This window comes from Branchiostoma belcheri, unplaced genomic scaffold (genome assembly GCF_001625305.1).
Source record: "Branchiostoma belcheri isolate BF01 breed outbred unplaced genomic scaffold, Haploidv18h27 scaffold22, whole genome shotgun sequence".
Classification (NCBI taxonomy): domain Eukaryota; kingdom Metazoa; phylum Chordata; class Leptocardii; order Amphioxiformes; family Branchiostomatidae; genus Branchiostoma; species Branchiostoma belcheri.
Window position 1 is genome coordinate 1592748 of NW_017803713.1, and position 15316 is coordinate 1608063.

Sequence of the window (15316 nt, forward strand, 5' to 3'; positions counted from 1 at the left end):
ATCTGATACCAAGTCTGTGCCACCAGTCAGTTGGTAAGATCATGATTTTTGGAGCATTCCAACCAAGAGGGGCAAAATTTTAATATTAATTGGCAATACCCAAACATGCTGCAAATCCTGATGCAGAAATTCAGGAGTCATCAATCTGGTTGCACTAACTAACTAGGATGCAGTGCATTAATTTAAAGTTACCAAACTCTGATTTAACCCACAAATTACCTTAGAATTACTTAAATCACAAAGTACAGTTGCATAATGCACCCTATGTTTATGTAAACACATCTGATGTAACATTGTCAAAAGATGTTTATTGGTTTTCCATATCCATATCATCATAGACACTGGCATTCAAAGAAGAACAAAATGTTTCAGAAATCTACCTACGTCTTATCAAATATTAACAGAGTCTTAGCAATTCTTTCTTATAGTTCTGCCCTTATGACCCTCTTCAAAATACAGAAATAGAATAATATTATTCCAAATGATTTATTAATGGGGGGACTTGTCAAGATACATGGTTTTCTGCTGATGTTTTAACATGATGGTAAATGAACCCAAAATACAACAATTACAATATCCTAATAGTTCCTACGTAACGTTTTAGAAATAAGACAGAAGCTGCTATACTATATTTGGGTCTGAAGTAGGCTTTTGATACGAGTATTGTAAATCGAACCTAAAGAAGCATTCTCCTGACTTCATCAGAGATATGCCTGGCATAACTCTTTACCATCCATACTGAAATTCTAACATTGCAATGCTAGCAGTAAACATGCTTATCTTGAAATAATCTACTACATTTCTTTAAAGTATTCTTTTGGCATGCAACAGCACACATACAGCATGGTTACAGCCATAGAGAAAAGCAAGCCTGGTAAAAGCGAAGGTAACAAAACAAAAGGAATCCCTGGGGAAGCATTTTGGCACATCAACAAGGGAATAGTTTTCTATATCCAGCCATGATCAAAATAATTGGACATATTTCAGCAAAGGGCAACAAAGGCAATATGTACTCATACAGTGTAGGAGAATCCGAATTGACATCAAAATAGAATAGCCCCATCTTCCCTTGAAAATACATATTTTTTAACAAAACTGTGATCTTCAAAGTTACCCCTTACTTATCATCAGTTTACCAGTTATTTGACAAAATAATTGCTATAGCATACAAATATATGAATATCAATTGATAAACAATATAAGATATGAGAGTAGATGATACGTGTACTTATATAACTACTAATACTTGGAAGAAAATCTACCTTGCAGCACCCCTATGTTATTACCGCAGAAACTTGCTGGTGAGATGGGTCTACTGGGAGATGAATGATACCCCAGAGTAATGGTGACACGCCTCCAGCACCCAGCACTGATGACACCCATAGATTTCCCACTTACGAGGCAACAGAAAGCCATGATGATACCAGGGTAGTTATATCATACATGGCGCTCTTCAAACTGTGGCGACAGCCTGTCATTCGTAACACGATATCAAAGGCGCTTATCAAAAGGGCATGCAGTGATATCAGACGCAGTTTTAAAAGTAGGTCTTGCCTCCAAGATTTATGGTTTGTACTAAAGCCACCTTATTAATAATTCACACAGCAGTAGAGGCAGTGGTTTAGGGCTAAGATGATTTATCAACAGCTGGGGATGACTGTCATCATACAATGTATAGTGTGTGGGGGGGGGGCATTTCACATCATTTTTCCAATGCCAACTACCATAAAATGATGTCATCTTCAGGTAAAGTGTCATAAAATGCTGTACACCTTTCTGGGAAAATATAATAGTATAGTAGTTAGCTACCATACCTTTAAAATTTTTCATTACATCATCACTGAAATATCTCACTAAATCTATACTGTACAAAAAAGTTTGAATTATGGAAGTCATATCACACTTTTAAGAAGATTATAATAGAAATTCTCAAGAATTTGCTATTGCCTTTAGTTTTGGCCATTTCATACCTTTGCCTAACCTGTCATTTAATCTAATTAATCTGGAAAGTGGAAATTGCAGGGAGTTTGGAAAAAAAACATGCCATACAAGTACATGTAGTTGAAATATACTGGGTATGTAAGTACATGTGTATTGTCACAAAGAATGTTTTGATGCATACATTCACATTGAATGCATAAACCTGAGAAATTGTGCATTTATTGTGTTTCAGACCACTAAACAAACATCATTATTACTTCCCAATATATCAGTTGTGGCAAAACAAGCAAACTGATTGAGGGTCTTTTCATCAATAACAAAATGCTAGTCTAAGATCCTGTTTTCAACCAGCATTCTTTGTCATGTGATTATTGACCAATGAAAATGTGTGACTATCTAAAGCACAGTTATTAAGTTTAGAAGGTGGGACCATTGTTACAGGAAATACGTGTCAGCCATGGCACACATACATTACAATGTACATGTAAATCTTTCCCTGTTCATATAAAGGAAATAAGAATCATCATTAAATCCCATGTGTGCAGTTTATAAAATAGTGTCCTGAACAATCCTTACACAAGATTATACAAGTGAGCTCTAGCCACCCTCTCCTACAAATCTGATGACTAACACACTCTACACATTCACATCTCTACCTCCAAGACTGATGGAATCTGTTTACTAAATGACCTACAAAAAATGTAAACGTTTGCACACATTCCAGTATCCCAATCAAGGTAATACATCCACTTATTCCTCTATCTTAAGATTCATGATGGGTTCAGCCAACATTTCTTGACACTATGTGGAAGTAAATCCTGTCCAACGGGTCCCCTTACCTGTGTTACACCTCCCCATCTCTCCCCATCCTCCTGGCAGCCATGTTAGCAAACCTAACACAATCCTGTTAATACTGTGCACAGGGCCAGACAGACTAAAACATGAGGGGGAGATTGATCGATCTCCGCGCATTCAAGGGCACTCGTGTAGCCTTTCACAGTGTGATGCTACCAGTCAAAGGAATACAGAACAGGCATATTAGTGCTGATTATCATCTTCTTCTGAGTTGTTGGACACTGTTCATTGCTGGGGTTTTTTCAAGCATTATACAGAAGTCTTTTTATGTTACATTACAATGTACAAATGACTATGCTGACCGTGTCCCTCTATGTGCAGTGGACTCTTCCAACTCAATTTATCAATTACTGTAAAGAGGTTGCAAATTTATAACCAGGCTAGTGGAAGTAATAGTGCACCTTGCACAATGATTCACATTTGCCTCCTCGTGTGGAAATGCTTATAGCTGCCCTTCCATGATTGAAACATCTGCCAAAAATAATCTTTTGAAAGCAGTTTCCAGAATTGAACAAATCCTATGAGCAGAAATAAAGCAGCACAGACACTTCTAGAAATTCCATCACCAAGCAAAAAAAAAACTATATTTTCACAACATCATACAATATCAAGAGCTATATAATACAATATGATTTGAAAATGGGATATGAAATAACAATCAAATGAATGGAATTTCTTTTCTCCACTGCAATACTCTTAAGAGCACTGTGCTGGCTTTTCACCATCAACAAGTGCGTGTGACGACACAGACACTGGGCTAGATCTGTACTGTCAGCAAAAACAGCACAGCACGTGTCGATGTCACAATGATTCAGGACAGGATTCTTAATTATTAATGCACTCCAGAAAAGCACTCAGCAGTCCATTGACAAAAATCAATAGTGGTTCCCGAGGCACAATAAGAAACATTGTCTGCAGCAGGGGCAGACATTTCCAACTTTAGATTCAAGTTATAAAGTTGCATACTGAAAATAAAATATCATAAGTTTTGCAATTATATAGGTATAATCCAAATAAACCAATTCTGCCTTGTAGATAGTGACAAAAACATTTTTTAGTTTTGTAAATGATATACATAATTTATCATATATAAAGAAGAAGTCTGGGGAAACTATTCAACATCCCATTATATGATATGCTGTAAACATATACTTGACACAATGTCTCTCTACTATTCCATTGACAGTGCCTTTTAGCTTCTCAACCCTAGCTTCCACCAGTAACAGTCATTTCAGTATCAAATTTTTCCACCATAGGATGTGCCCAGGAGAGGTCAGAATGGGAGGAAACAGCTGAGGAACTGTTTCCCTTGGTTTCTTCAGATAAAATGGGGTGATGATAATAACATCTAATGAAATACAAAACTGTACCTTTTGTCAGAAACTGTGGTGCAGAGGATTTAAAACAAGGGTATGCACGCTTGGTGTTAACAAATGTTGACTTTTGATGGCCATAAAGTGGACCTGATGGCTGAATAGAGCAATTTCAGGTGTAAATAAAGGCACATACAAACGAACAAACATGAACAAACAGTTTACTTTTCATAGTCATTTAGCTCATGGAAAATGAATGATCTTCAGGATTCAAACTTCTTTGATATGTACCCAACATTTGAGTCATTAGAGGAGCATGAATGCTTACCCTAAAAGCCTGATTAATTTCTCTATAGAAGCCAGCAAGTACATATCCATTTTAATTTTCATACACATGTACTATACATTATTTTGTTGCCATTCTAAATGTGTTTCAATTAAGTAACCCCCACCCCCTTCTTGTGGCAGTTACCTGGTAAGCTCTTATAGAAATATCAAAATCCATGGTAAAATTCAAAACTCAAGAATAAGTGAATAGCCATCAACTTCCATAGAACAATCCCTCAGCAAGCTTCTTCTAGAGTCTTTCAACCTTGCATACAAAGCAACCATGGAGATTAAGACAAGGTGATCCTTTAATGGTGCCAAGAAAAGATCCCACTGGCTCAGTTTCCATGGCAACTTATAGATTCAGTTTCAGTATGGTACACCTTAGACACCTGCATTATGAGCTGTTGAAGGTCTCCTACTTTGACAGTCTTCTGCACCCTTCAAAACTACCACCTCCCAGAGTAGGTGACAAGCTGATAGTTTGCAGGTCGTCACATGCTAATTGGCATATCCCTTGCCATTTCTACTGGGGAGCCTGATACAACTTACAAGAGGTGAAAATCAGCTGCTACATTGAGAGCTACCTTGTCTCCACATGAGCATGCTTCATTACTGGTCACAACAATTTCATGCAAGTGTGGGCTGGTTTGTTACCTGCTTCTGGGAGAAAATTGAAAAAAACACACAACATGATGAATAATGGGAGTAGACAGCAACACAACAGTTTTCTATACAATTTCTAGATGACCTACAGGAGGATAAAATGTATGTCTTGATAGCTCTGGCACAAGTAAATCAAAAATTTTTGTTCCCTGCTACTTCCTCTGAGAAAAAGTCCCAATACAGGTGAAGACTTTTTAAAGAATCCTACAAACTACATTATAGTAGGATTTTAAAAAAAGTCTTCACCTGTATTGATGGGCAACATCTGTTTACTCTTTAAACAACATTGCATTTCAATCATTGGACAGGAGACAAAATATGTAGTACATATTTTTTCACCTGTCCTATGATTGAAATGCAATGTTGTTTAAAGAGTAAACAGATGTTGCCCATCTTATCTAGACACTGGCCAGGTATACTGCCATTTTAATAAACAGGAAAAACCACTGCAAAGCACTGGCGAGCACTGTCATGCTAACAAACATACATCAGTCACTTTCATGAGATTCTAGGTTAAGCAATATCGAAACATTGTTTGTCCCAGTAATGCCCACAGATAGATGTACTCACAAAACCAGATTACCATACGTATTTTACAGGGCGTGATCTTTCTTCTCTGTTATTAGTTATAGGCTATATAAGAATTACTGCCTGAATAAAAACACCGAAGATCATGCTACATTGGAATATTTGAATTTCAGTGATTTGAGATGGAAAAATTAGAGCCAGGGACATATTTTTTCATCTCAGGTACCAGGTACCTATTCGTGCTTGGCCGACAAGGAAGTAAAAAATGCTTAATCATTAAGTTAATGCTGTTGATGATAAACAACAACAAACTAGAACAGGAAAATAGGTCAAAACATGTGGTGTGTGTTGGCTAGTATGGCAAGTGACAGCTTTTCATATCACAAGAAAGTGCCACCAATGAGATTCACAAAAAATTACACATCAACTTAAATATTAAATAAGTTAAAATTAGATTGCCATGTTACAATATCTCTACCTACATGTATATGGTGATATGACTCAAATGATAACCTCATTTTTTCAACCTGAAACAAATTGGTTTCAAAAGATCATACCAGTTCTTACAATTTCTATTTTTACCTGAAAATTGCAAGTTGCCGGTAAGTCATGCAGCAGTAGATATATTGTGACCTACATGATATCACACCATAATTCTGACAAGCCAAGTTACAAGTATATTCATACCTCACACCTCTTAACCGGCGGACCCTCCTCTTCTTTAACCACATCACAACTCTCTCCTTCATCACAAAAAACAATTAGGAACTTTGTCAACTCCTCATATTTTCTGTGATTGACAAAACTTCAACATAATTGGCACTAGGTAAGGAAGGCACTTCATGGAAATACACTGTGGTGTCTGGATAAATAAATGTGCAATACCAGTTCTGCCCATTTAAAGCCAGGGGGACACAAGCCTTGAAACAATCAAAACTCTCCAAATATATAATGACCTAGATGTTCAAAGATACAAACAACTAAGTATTGACAACAGTATTTTGTTATAGTACTAGTCATACGTCTATGTACACTATCATGTCTTTGTAAACCAACAGCCTAATTGGATTTTATATCTATCCTAACTGCATACTGAGTAGTATGACCCTAAATTTGCATAACAGGAGCAGAAACTACTCATCCATACAGTCACATCATGCCACCTACCCTCTACCAACCAATGAGCAGCCCAGCTGAAACACAACACCATCAGTATTCTAAATAGGGTCATTTGGCTGACAGCAGGACATACCACTTTTCTGCAGGGGTATCATGTACAATTTTTCATCAAATAGTTTGTGAGTACATCAAATGATTTGTGAGTGCATCTAAGTTATAAAAAATTAGAATATTAAGCTCTTCACAGAAATCAAGTCTGAATGCTGATGCTAAGATGGTAAGGCTTCTATGACAATTTGCAGTTATTTGACCTGCTGAGGACAAATATTCAGCACTTGACTATGAGGACATTCACAAAATGTCACAACTCATTTCTAAACCCATGTATGGCAGAAATGCGCATGATTTTTGCTCATGCCAGAAAATAATTCCACAACAGTATCAACATTTCCCTGGTTTTCCAAGGGTACAAAAAAAGGAATGTAGTGAAAGGGCTTGTCTACTAGCTCCCCCTAGTGTTCTATAGCAGAACTACAGCAACTCCTATACTTCAACAATATGTGTGGCAAAGTAATACATCTAACTACTTAGCTGGTCTAATGACTCTATACTTTAGTAACAGTCATGTCCTTTGAGTTGACCAAATACCAAAGCCAGGCAATGGAGGTCAGAGCTAACACACTGCCAGCTGAGTAAATACAGGAAGACCAATGAGAGAGGTCACCTTTAAATTTAGGATCACTGACCTGTCCCTTTCACTATTTGTAGTTTACTTTGGTCAAAGGTTATCTGGATGTAAACAGTAGCATTGGAATCCTGAAGGTACTACAGGTTGTAAGTTTCCTCATATACTTTCATCCTAGACACAGTTACATTCTTGTAAAAACTAAATGTACACTTTTTCAAATAATTTGAAATCTCACAATATCATTATCAATAATCAATATCCTAAATAATAGTGTTCTTCACAATTAAGTTACTTGTACACATAGCTGCTGATGGCCCCTCTTTCACTTGACATTCAATTCTGAAAAAACAATCTATATTTCATTTCATAATGAAATTGCTAGATCTACACAAAACAACAAAGAATTCCCAGGTTAGGGAATGTTTTCACATGTAGACAGGTGCAGGAGGAGAATAATCTGGTACTGTATAGCATCAAGAAGACAACATATGACAAAATATACAAACAGTATAGCTCATTAGCACATAGCTATAGCACATTATAGCTCCCTGGGATAGAGACAAGATTAAAACATGATGGCATACACATTATTCCTTACAATTTCAAACAAATCTTCAGTGATTTTTTTTCTGTAACACTTATGAGTTATGATGGGTATCTAGCTTACGCATCCTACCCTTGCCTCCAATTCTTATGGGAATGGGGAAATATGACAGTGGTAAATAAAACATCTAAAGCTAAACCTGAAGGATGTACATCACATTCTAACCATTCAAGACATAATGTACATGTACATCAAATCAAAGCATCACCATGGAAATCTTCTTCCCCTGATGTCTAGCTCCTCCCTCTTTATTTGTTTGGAATCATCCATTACTTCCAAGCCATTTCAGAACTGCTTGAGCCCAAATCTTTTGTCCAAGGGGAGGCCTCCCTACTGTAGCGTTACTGCATGTCAAAAGAATACTCCGTCTGGTATGACCTATATTACCTGTGAGGTATTTCAAAATGACACAGGCTAAAATATTCATGACAAATATTTGAAACCTATAGCACTTGTATATTTCAAAACAAAATCAAAACAAACAAATTCATAAGGGACAATATACATATATTGGATGGTATGTAAATCAGTCTACACATATTCCAGGTGTACGTTTGTGAGCAGCCTGGAAAAGTCAGCTGTCTCTTGCTATGTCATGTAGCAAAAAGCAGTAACACTAACACTGTCCCGTATGTGTACATGTAAGTATATGTATGTACTAGTGTACACATATACAAGTAATAATGACCAAATAATACATCCAGCTATTTGTTGGGATGGTACACACAGTGCTGTAGTGTAAGTGGGTCGACAGCGCAGTCAATATCACTGGTCTGCTATCAGAGACACCTAGTAGTAGTAATGGTACTCTGATACTAAACATGAAGGAGGCATTACTGCTCACAAACCATTATCACAAGTATGAAGTACAAAGAATGGTGCCAGCAGGCATAACAGTAAATACCATGATGAACGCGCAATCATCATAGCTATACCCCAATCTGATACTATCATGGATGCTTATGTAATGAGTAAAACATTTGGACATATAATAATTTCCCATCCCTTGCAATGTTGCTAAAATTTCTTCCCTATGTGAGTAAACAGTAGCAAGACATTTTCCCCTTACCTCTTGGCCATGTCTGCATACCGATACTGCTCCATGGTGCAGGAAATGTCGGCTTTCCTTGATGGAAGTCAGTTACCTGCACTGCGCACTGGCCCCAAGAGAGCACCGCGCACGTCACTACCCATCATAAAGCCTGCTATGCAAATTGTCGGCCTGATGGTGAGGACTTCTCGTCCTACATCCGCTTTAGCAGGGAGAGAAGGGCAAACCTATCCATCTGCTACCCTCACATAATGACAGCGACTACACCATCAACAATCTGTCACAACACCGTTGTGTGCATACCCTTTAGGAAGTGTTATTCCTCTTCCACACCTCACTTGCAATGCACAGAAAATGGACTACGTTGGGGAGGACAACATACAAATCAAACATGTGGCCTTTCAATATCAAGAATCACTGGGATAACCTCTATTTCAAATGCCACAGTAGACAAAACACTGTACAATTGCACATGAAATGCTTGCGACTGCATAAAGATATTTTTGCATTATTTATAACTCAAGTCCCACAATATGACTGAGCTAAACCACTAATACAGACCTGACGTTTTTGTAAATAGAGTAATACAGTATCATGATTATGGCACATTTCCAGGAGCCAAGCACCCATCCAAAAAAATTACAAATATATTCTAACTGAAGAAAATATATTCCTTTCAGCCTTCATTCTACCTTTAAAAAAAATATTTGAAAAATATATCTGTAATAGTATATACAATATTTGTGGAATCCTTCATATTGTCTTGCCAGTAAGTTTGAAAGAAAATGTGGAGTTGGCACCCTTTAATATCACTGATAATTTGCTAATTTGTGGTTTCCATTCAAATCGTTCAACCAGCACAGTAACACAATTATCAATAATTGATTCTATTTCCCAAACAGCTGGTATCCAGCTTTCAGTCATAGCCACTGGGCATAGGGCTCAATGTACTTCTGGGTTGAAAGTAAATAACCATGCTGTGAGAGAGTATTTGCACTGCTGCCTCTCCCTCCTAGCTACTGGTAGTTGAAGATGAAAGAACAGGAATAGAGAAATTGATTATCCTACAATCAGAATCCGACGTACAAAGTCAGTGTGCCTGCAGGTATGCCAGGTTTTCCATTACAATCCATGACCTTTAAGTGGACTATCATTTATAATTCTGTATAACTGCCAACTACAAGTAGTATACATTCTGAAGTGGTACTTGCATATATATGGTGAAATGGTGCATATATATGGTGAAACGTACCCATTACAGGGTTGGACAAGTCCCATTGCCCACTTGCCCAGGGCAAGTAAAAGTACTGTTCGGGCAAGTAAATATGTCCCTGCACTTGCCCGATTGGGCAAGTAAATTTTTGAGATGCAAAGTATATAGCCCCTGCATTATTTTGATCAAGTTTTAAACAATTTTGATGAATAAAGCATCCAATAAATAAAATAATTTCCTTTCTGCTAGTAAAATGAATCGAAATGCGTCATATTTTGGGCAAGTGAAAAGTTGGTTCGGGCAAGTGGAAATGACCAGGTACTTGCCCGGTAGGGCAAGTGGATTTTTGAAAACTTGTCCAACCCTGCATTAGCTTGCCAAAAGCAAAATCTGCCCTGTGCGTGAGTGTAATGTCACCTTCACAGAATCTATTAGATAGGCAATTAGCCTCTCAGAGAGCGAATACTCCTGAATGACGTAAATGTTACAATCTAGACTGGCTGCCCAGAAATTGATCAGCGCAATTATGGCCTGGACAGATATAACTGAAGGCCAGCTCAAGTCATTACCTAAGTACTAGTCACCGGACTGATAACTAAATCATCATTGATTTCTTTCATACACCCATAACAATGCAAGGGAATATCTCTGATTCAATCAGTACTTTGCTTTTACAATTTTACAAGCAAGGAATAATTGAATTCATTGTTGCAGCTAAAAGACTTCTTTCTCAGCCCTTTTCTGTGTTGGACATAGGCTTCAGTGTTCGAAATACCTGTCTGCAGTCTGCAATCTGCAGATAGATTTTCAAGATTGCAGAAGAAAAATTTATACAATCTGCAATTTTGCAGAAGGAAAAATAGGCTCCAGATTCAATAATTTTCAATTTAGCAAACTAGAACTCTCTGGCCCCAAGGACAGACAACACTCAAGGTCCTGTTTTGAAGCAACAGGAGCTTCTTCACTAATTTGCATCATCCTTGTCTTGACTCGTCTATCTTTTGTTTCCCTTTGGACTTCCAAAAATTTGTCTTCACTAATTTGCATATGAATCATTCAATAGGTCGTGCTTATAAACCTGCAATTCTCTTAGGCCGAGTTTATGTGAAGTCACCCAAACCGCGATTCGGATAACTCACATTCCTCACATCTAGTCCACGTGCCATACATTCCTTGCAAACCGTGTCCGATCACGATTCTACGAAACTGCATTCATTGATGTTTGATGAAAACACGCAAGGTGGCGTGTTATCAATGTCAGGGGTCAACGACCTGCTTGCTGATGCCCCCCTCCCAGCGTATCTCGGCCGAATGCCGACGTGGTCCCGCCAGAGGCAGTGAAGCTCGTCCTAGAACGGACACATTATTTGACCATTACTTCTCTTTAAGTTGCTACCACGTAAAATGTGGTATTGCATATAAATAAAGAAATATCACCCCGTTATCCATGACCAGGTGAAGTCACATTGAAATCACATTGCGTTCAGACGCAAATTGCGATGCAGGAAAACCGATTCGAAACCACCTCTAGAAGTGGTTTGGGATCGAGGCGCTTTCAATGTGATTTGGAGCGTTCAGATGGAGCCACTTGTAACCGGCTTCGGGGTAAACCACATGTAAAGCGCCTTGGTTGACTTCACATAAACATGGCCTTAGTGTCACTGACGAAAGGTAGTAGTCTGACCGTTTCAGGTAGCACCAAAAAATCGTACTGTTTTTTTGTGTGTCTTTTATTAGTATGTTATGTGGAAGGATGATATGTGGGTGTGATTACTAGTACATTTAAAGGTAAGGTATTATTTTAGTTGTAGTAGCTTGTAGTGGGAGACAGCGGTGAAAGACCCGTGAAGATACTGGTTGGTGAAAGACCAGTGAAGATGCTGGTAATGATGTGCATTCATGGTTTGAGAAGGTTGTAGTATGGAGGCTGTGGAGATTTCAAATTGCAGAACAAAATTTTGACTCTTCTGCAATATTGCAGAGCACTGAAAAAAAAGTATTTCGACCACTGGGCTTTGTGAGGTGATGGTGATAGAAGCTGTAGGATTTCCATGAAAATCATTTTGTTTGGAGCAGTATAAACTATAATTAAGCTAGATGTATGCTATGGATACATAGAACTTTTAGCAAATACATATACAAGGATATAGACAGATGGAAAGATATACTGTCATGGTAAGAGCCTAAAGTTAAGATGCGGGCAGCTATGTCGTAACGATAGCGCTGGGGCTGTTACTTCAACTTGTAATTTGTACAAAACCCAGGCCAGAACTATGTCAATATATTATTGTCAGCTCTGTGTGAGTTGACCCGGTTCCTTTCAATTGCTGAGCATGGACACAAAAAGGAATGCACTGTGATATCTTAATGGGTCAGCTATAAAACAGGTACAAAGTTTAACTGAAACCTGATTCCAATGAATGCAAAGCATAACCCAAATATACTGATTAACTAAATGTCTCTGATCAATATGATGTGATAATCAATGTTCAGCTTCGCCCAAATATTCAAGGATGAACGTCCGTTTAGGCCAAGTTATGAACTACTTTGAAATTTCAGAGCAGTACTGGCCTTATATTTGAACTGCAACTTGAAGAAGCTAGTACGTACTTCAATTTCTTGCATCTGCACCCAAAAGTGGTTTACATGTAAATCAATAAACAGGCAGTGGAGTGACGGTACAGATGTGTGACACATAGAAAACATGCATCGATGCTGGACCTGGTCTCTCTAGGAATGCCATCTACAGCTCCATTTGGAACTTGATTCTGGCCCAGATCCAGAGGCAGCTTTAACTAAATCATTAAATGGTTTTCCTGTTGCAGGATCAACTGAGAACACAGGGTCTTATTCATTTGTCATTACTTCCAAGACATCACCATGGCTAGGTTTACGTCTAGCCCAAAATCAAATTGAGCAACTAATTGTCTGACTACTAATGGAGGGCAGATGTGAAACTTGTCAAAATAGTAGTAAGCCACAAACTGGTACTCAGAGTACACATACAGGGCTCAAAATACCCATGTGCAATATGCAAAATGCACATGATTATAATGACATGATCATAAATATAATTTTGCACATAAATTTTTCAAATTGCACCTAAAAGTTTTGCCAATGTGCAATTTTGCACGTACCTGAAAAAAAGGATTTCGAGCCCTGACGTACATGTACAAGTTACATGTGGCAACTTTCTGCTGGTGTGTTATGCCAAGGGGTGGTTATACCAGCTATACAGATACAGACAAATCTGCTTTAATTTGCCACTGACCAATCAAACTGTTGTCCTAAACATGTTTTTGCATTACAGTTGGAAGGTCTCAGAGCTGCAGTAAGAGTCCAGTATTTTCTCAAATTTGAATATGTAAACATAGTACATGTGTATGGAAGTAAAAATACTGAAATGTCACAAATTTGGCAATCCTGCTATCCTGACTGGTAACTTGCGTCAACTCAGTTTGCCAAGTTCAAGCGACTCATGCCAATGGCAGAGATGACTTATACACATGCCTCACTAGAACAACATCCTGACAGGTCCTCAGATACTAGTAGTCTGTCACCTACCTCACCAGTCACCACCTGCCATTTTTAATATTATCACTAATCGCTTTTGCAGATTTTTTTCCATCAGTCTTGTCAGATTCTAAATTATTTCTTTAAACATTAACGTTAAATATTTAATGAGGAATTTTATTCCCTTGAAACATGTCAACAGGTTATATTTTTCAGGCTGTTGAGCTGTATCCTGTCTGGAGTAGAGAATAAATGTTCATTCGAAGTTGTTGTGTTGTCATGGTTGCGGATCAATAAAGCACACAACACTAACTTAACATAAGTACAAGATGTCTGAACAAGATGTGGGTGCAAACAGTACTACAGACCTGCTTCAAAAATAAATAGTATTTGTCTAGAAGAAACTAAAACATTTTCTCCAAAAGCAACAAAAGACTGATCAGCAGTCTCTCTTCTGTTCCGTGTTCATGCTGTTGTTGTGTCCTAACTTGTTCACACTTGATATATTTCACTTGTTGCTTGCACTAGTCACTGACACTCAAAATGCAAATGAGTTAATCACATCACTTAATTTATATAACGTTACATCACGCCACCTTTACCTTGCTAAGGTACCGTGTGTTTCTGTATCTGAATGTACAGTCTAAAACCAGTGTGTTTGCCTACCCAGCAGCACTAGCCGTCCTGTGGAAGCCCGACGTGCTGGTCTGTCTGCTCCGGCCTGACGTGGAGTAGAGAGAGTGCCGTTTGCTCCCGGAACTCTCCCGATCTTTCCCCGCAGCCGCCACAGCTCCGTTCTCTGCGCATTCAACACTAATCGTCGGCGTTACCTGGCCAAAACAAACGCAGAGTGTTGGGGCGCTTATTCATGATATTGTGACGTACCTTTGCTGAATATTCGTAGCGAGGATGACGACAGAATAACCAGGGGGTACTACCTACCAGCTGAACTGTTCCATTGTCCGCCATTTTAAGTGACGTCTCAGTCTGGTGAACTTTGACCAGTTATCCTTATAGACGTTAAAGGTGCTCAGTACGTCTCGGTGGCGGGAACACTTTGATTCAAAAACCGGCGGTAAAGCTATCAAAAGATGTGACACATCAAGTGTACGGTGTCTGTGTGTTTTCTTTGAAAGATGTTAGTTTTACATCTCAGACATAGTCGACGTTGAACTGAAGGTTGTTGCGTTTTTAAATGAAAGTCGACAGGTGGCATGGATGAGAGGCACTTTCTCTTCAAGCAGATATGTTGGGAGGGAAGATTGTGAAGTTTTTTAACTGCCCTGTTCCTCTGACACATTAGCCTCTACCAGGCACCGCGGATCGCTGGAAAAATAGTAGAAATTGGCCGAAATAAAGGGATGGTATACCAGAGAAGATCCAGGGCCATAGAAGCTCCAATTTGCGACCCCGTGGATTGAGATCTTTATGTGTCAGAAAATGCTGCCATCCTCCCTTCTTAGACTTGCTAAAAATGTCATTTTGCAAACATTGTAAT

General features: G+C 38.4%; 1 protein-coding gene across 6 annotated transcripts in view; it reads right to left on the minus strand.

The window, feature by feature from the left end:
* Positions 1 to 15017, minus strand: part of LOC109470276 (GRAM domain-containing protein 1B-like) — a 56012-nt gene extending 40995 nt beyond the window's left edge. The window contains exons 1-2 of one of the 6 annotated variants that reach the window (XM_019769164.1): positions 14761 to 15017; positions 14485 to 14648 (exon numbers count right to left, since the gene is read on the minus strand). In XM_019769164.1, the coding sequence (XP_019624723.1) occupies positions 14485 to 14648; positions 14761 to 14787 (191 nt within the window). In that variant the 5' untranslated portion in view covers positions 14788 to 15017. Of the gene's footprint in view, positions 1 to 6317; positions 6507 to 9110; positions 9286 to 14484; positions 14649 to 14760 lie in introns of those variants that run through there. The other 5 variants (XM_019769162.1, XM_019769166.1, XM_019769165.1 and 2 more) reach the window with 5 other exon arrangements.
* Between the last annotated feature and the right edge of the window lie 299 nt (positions 15018 to 15316).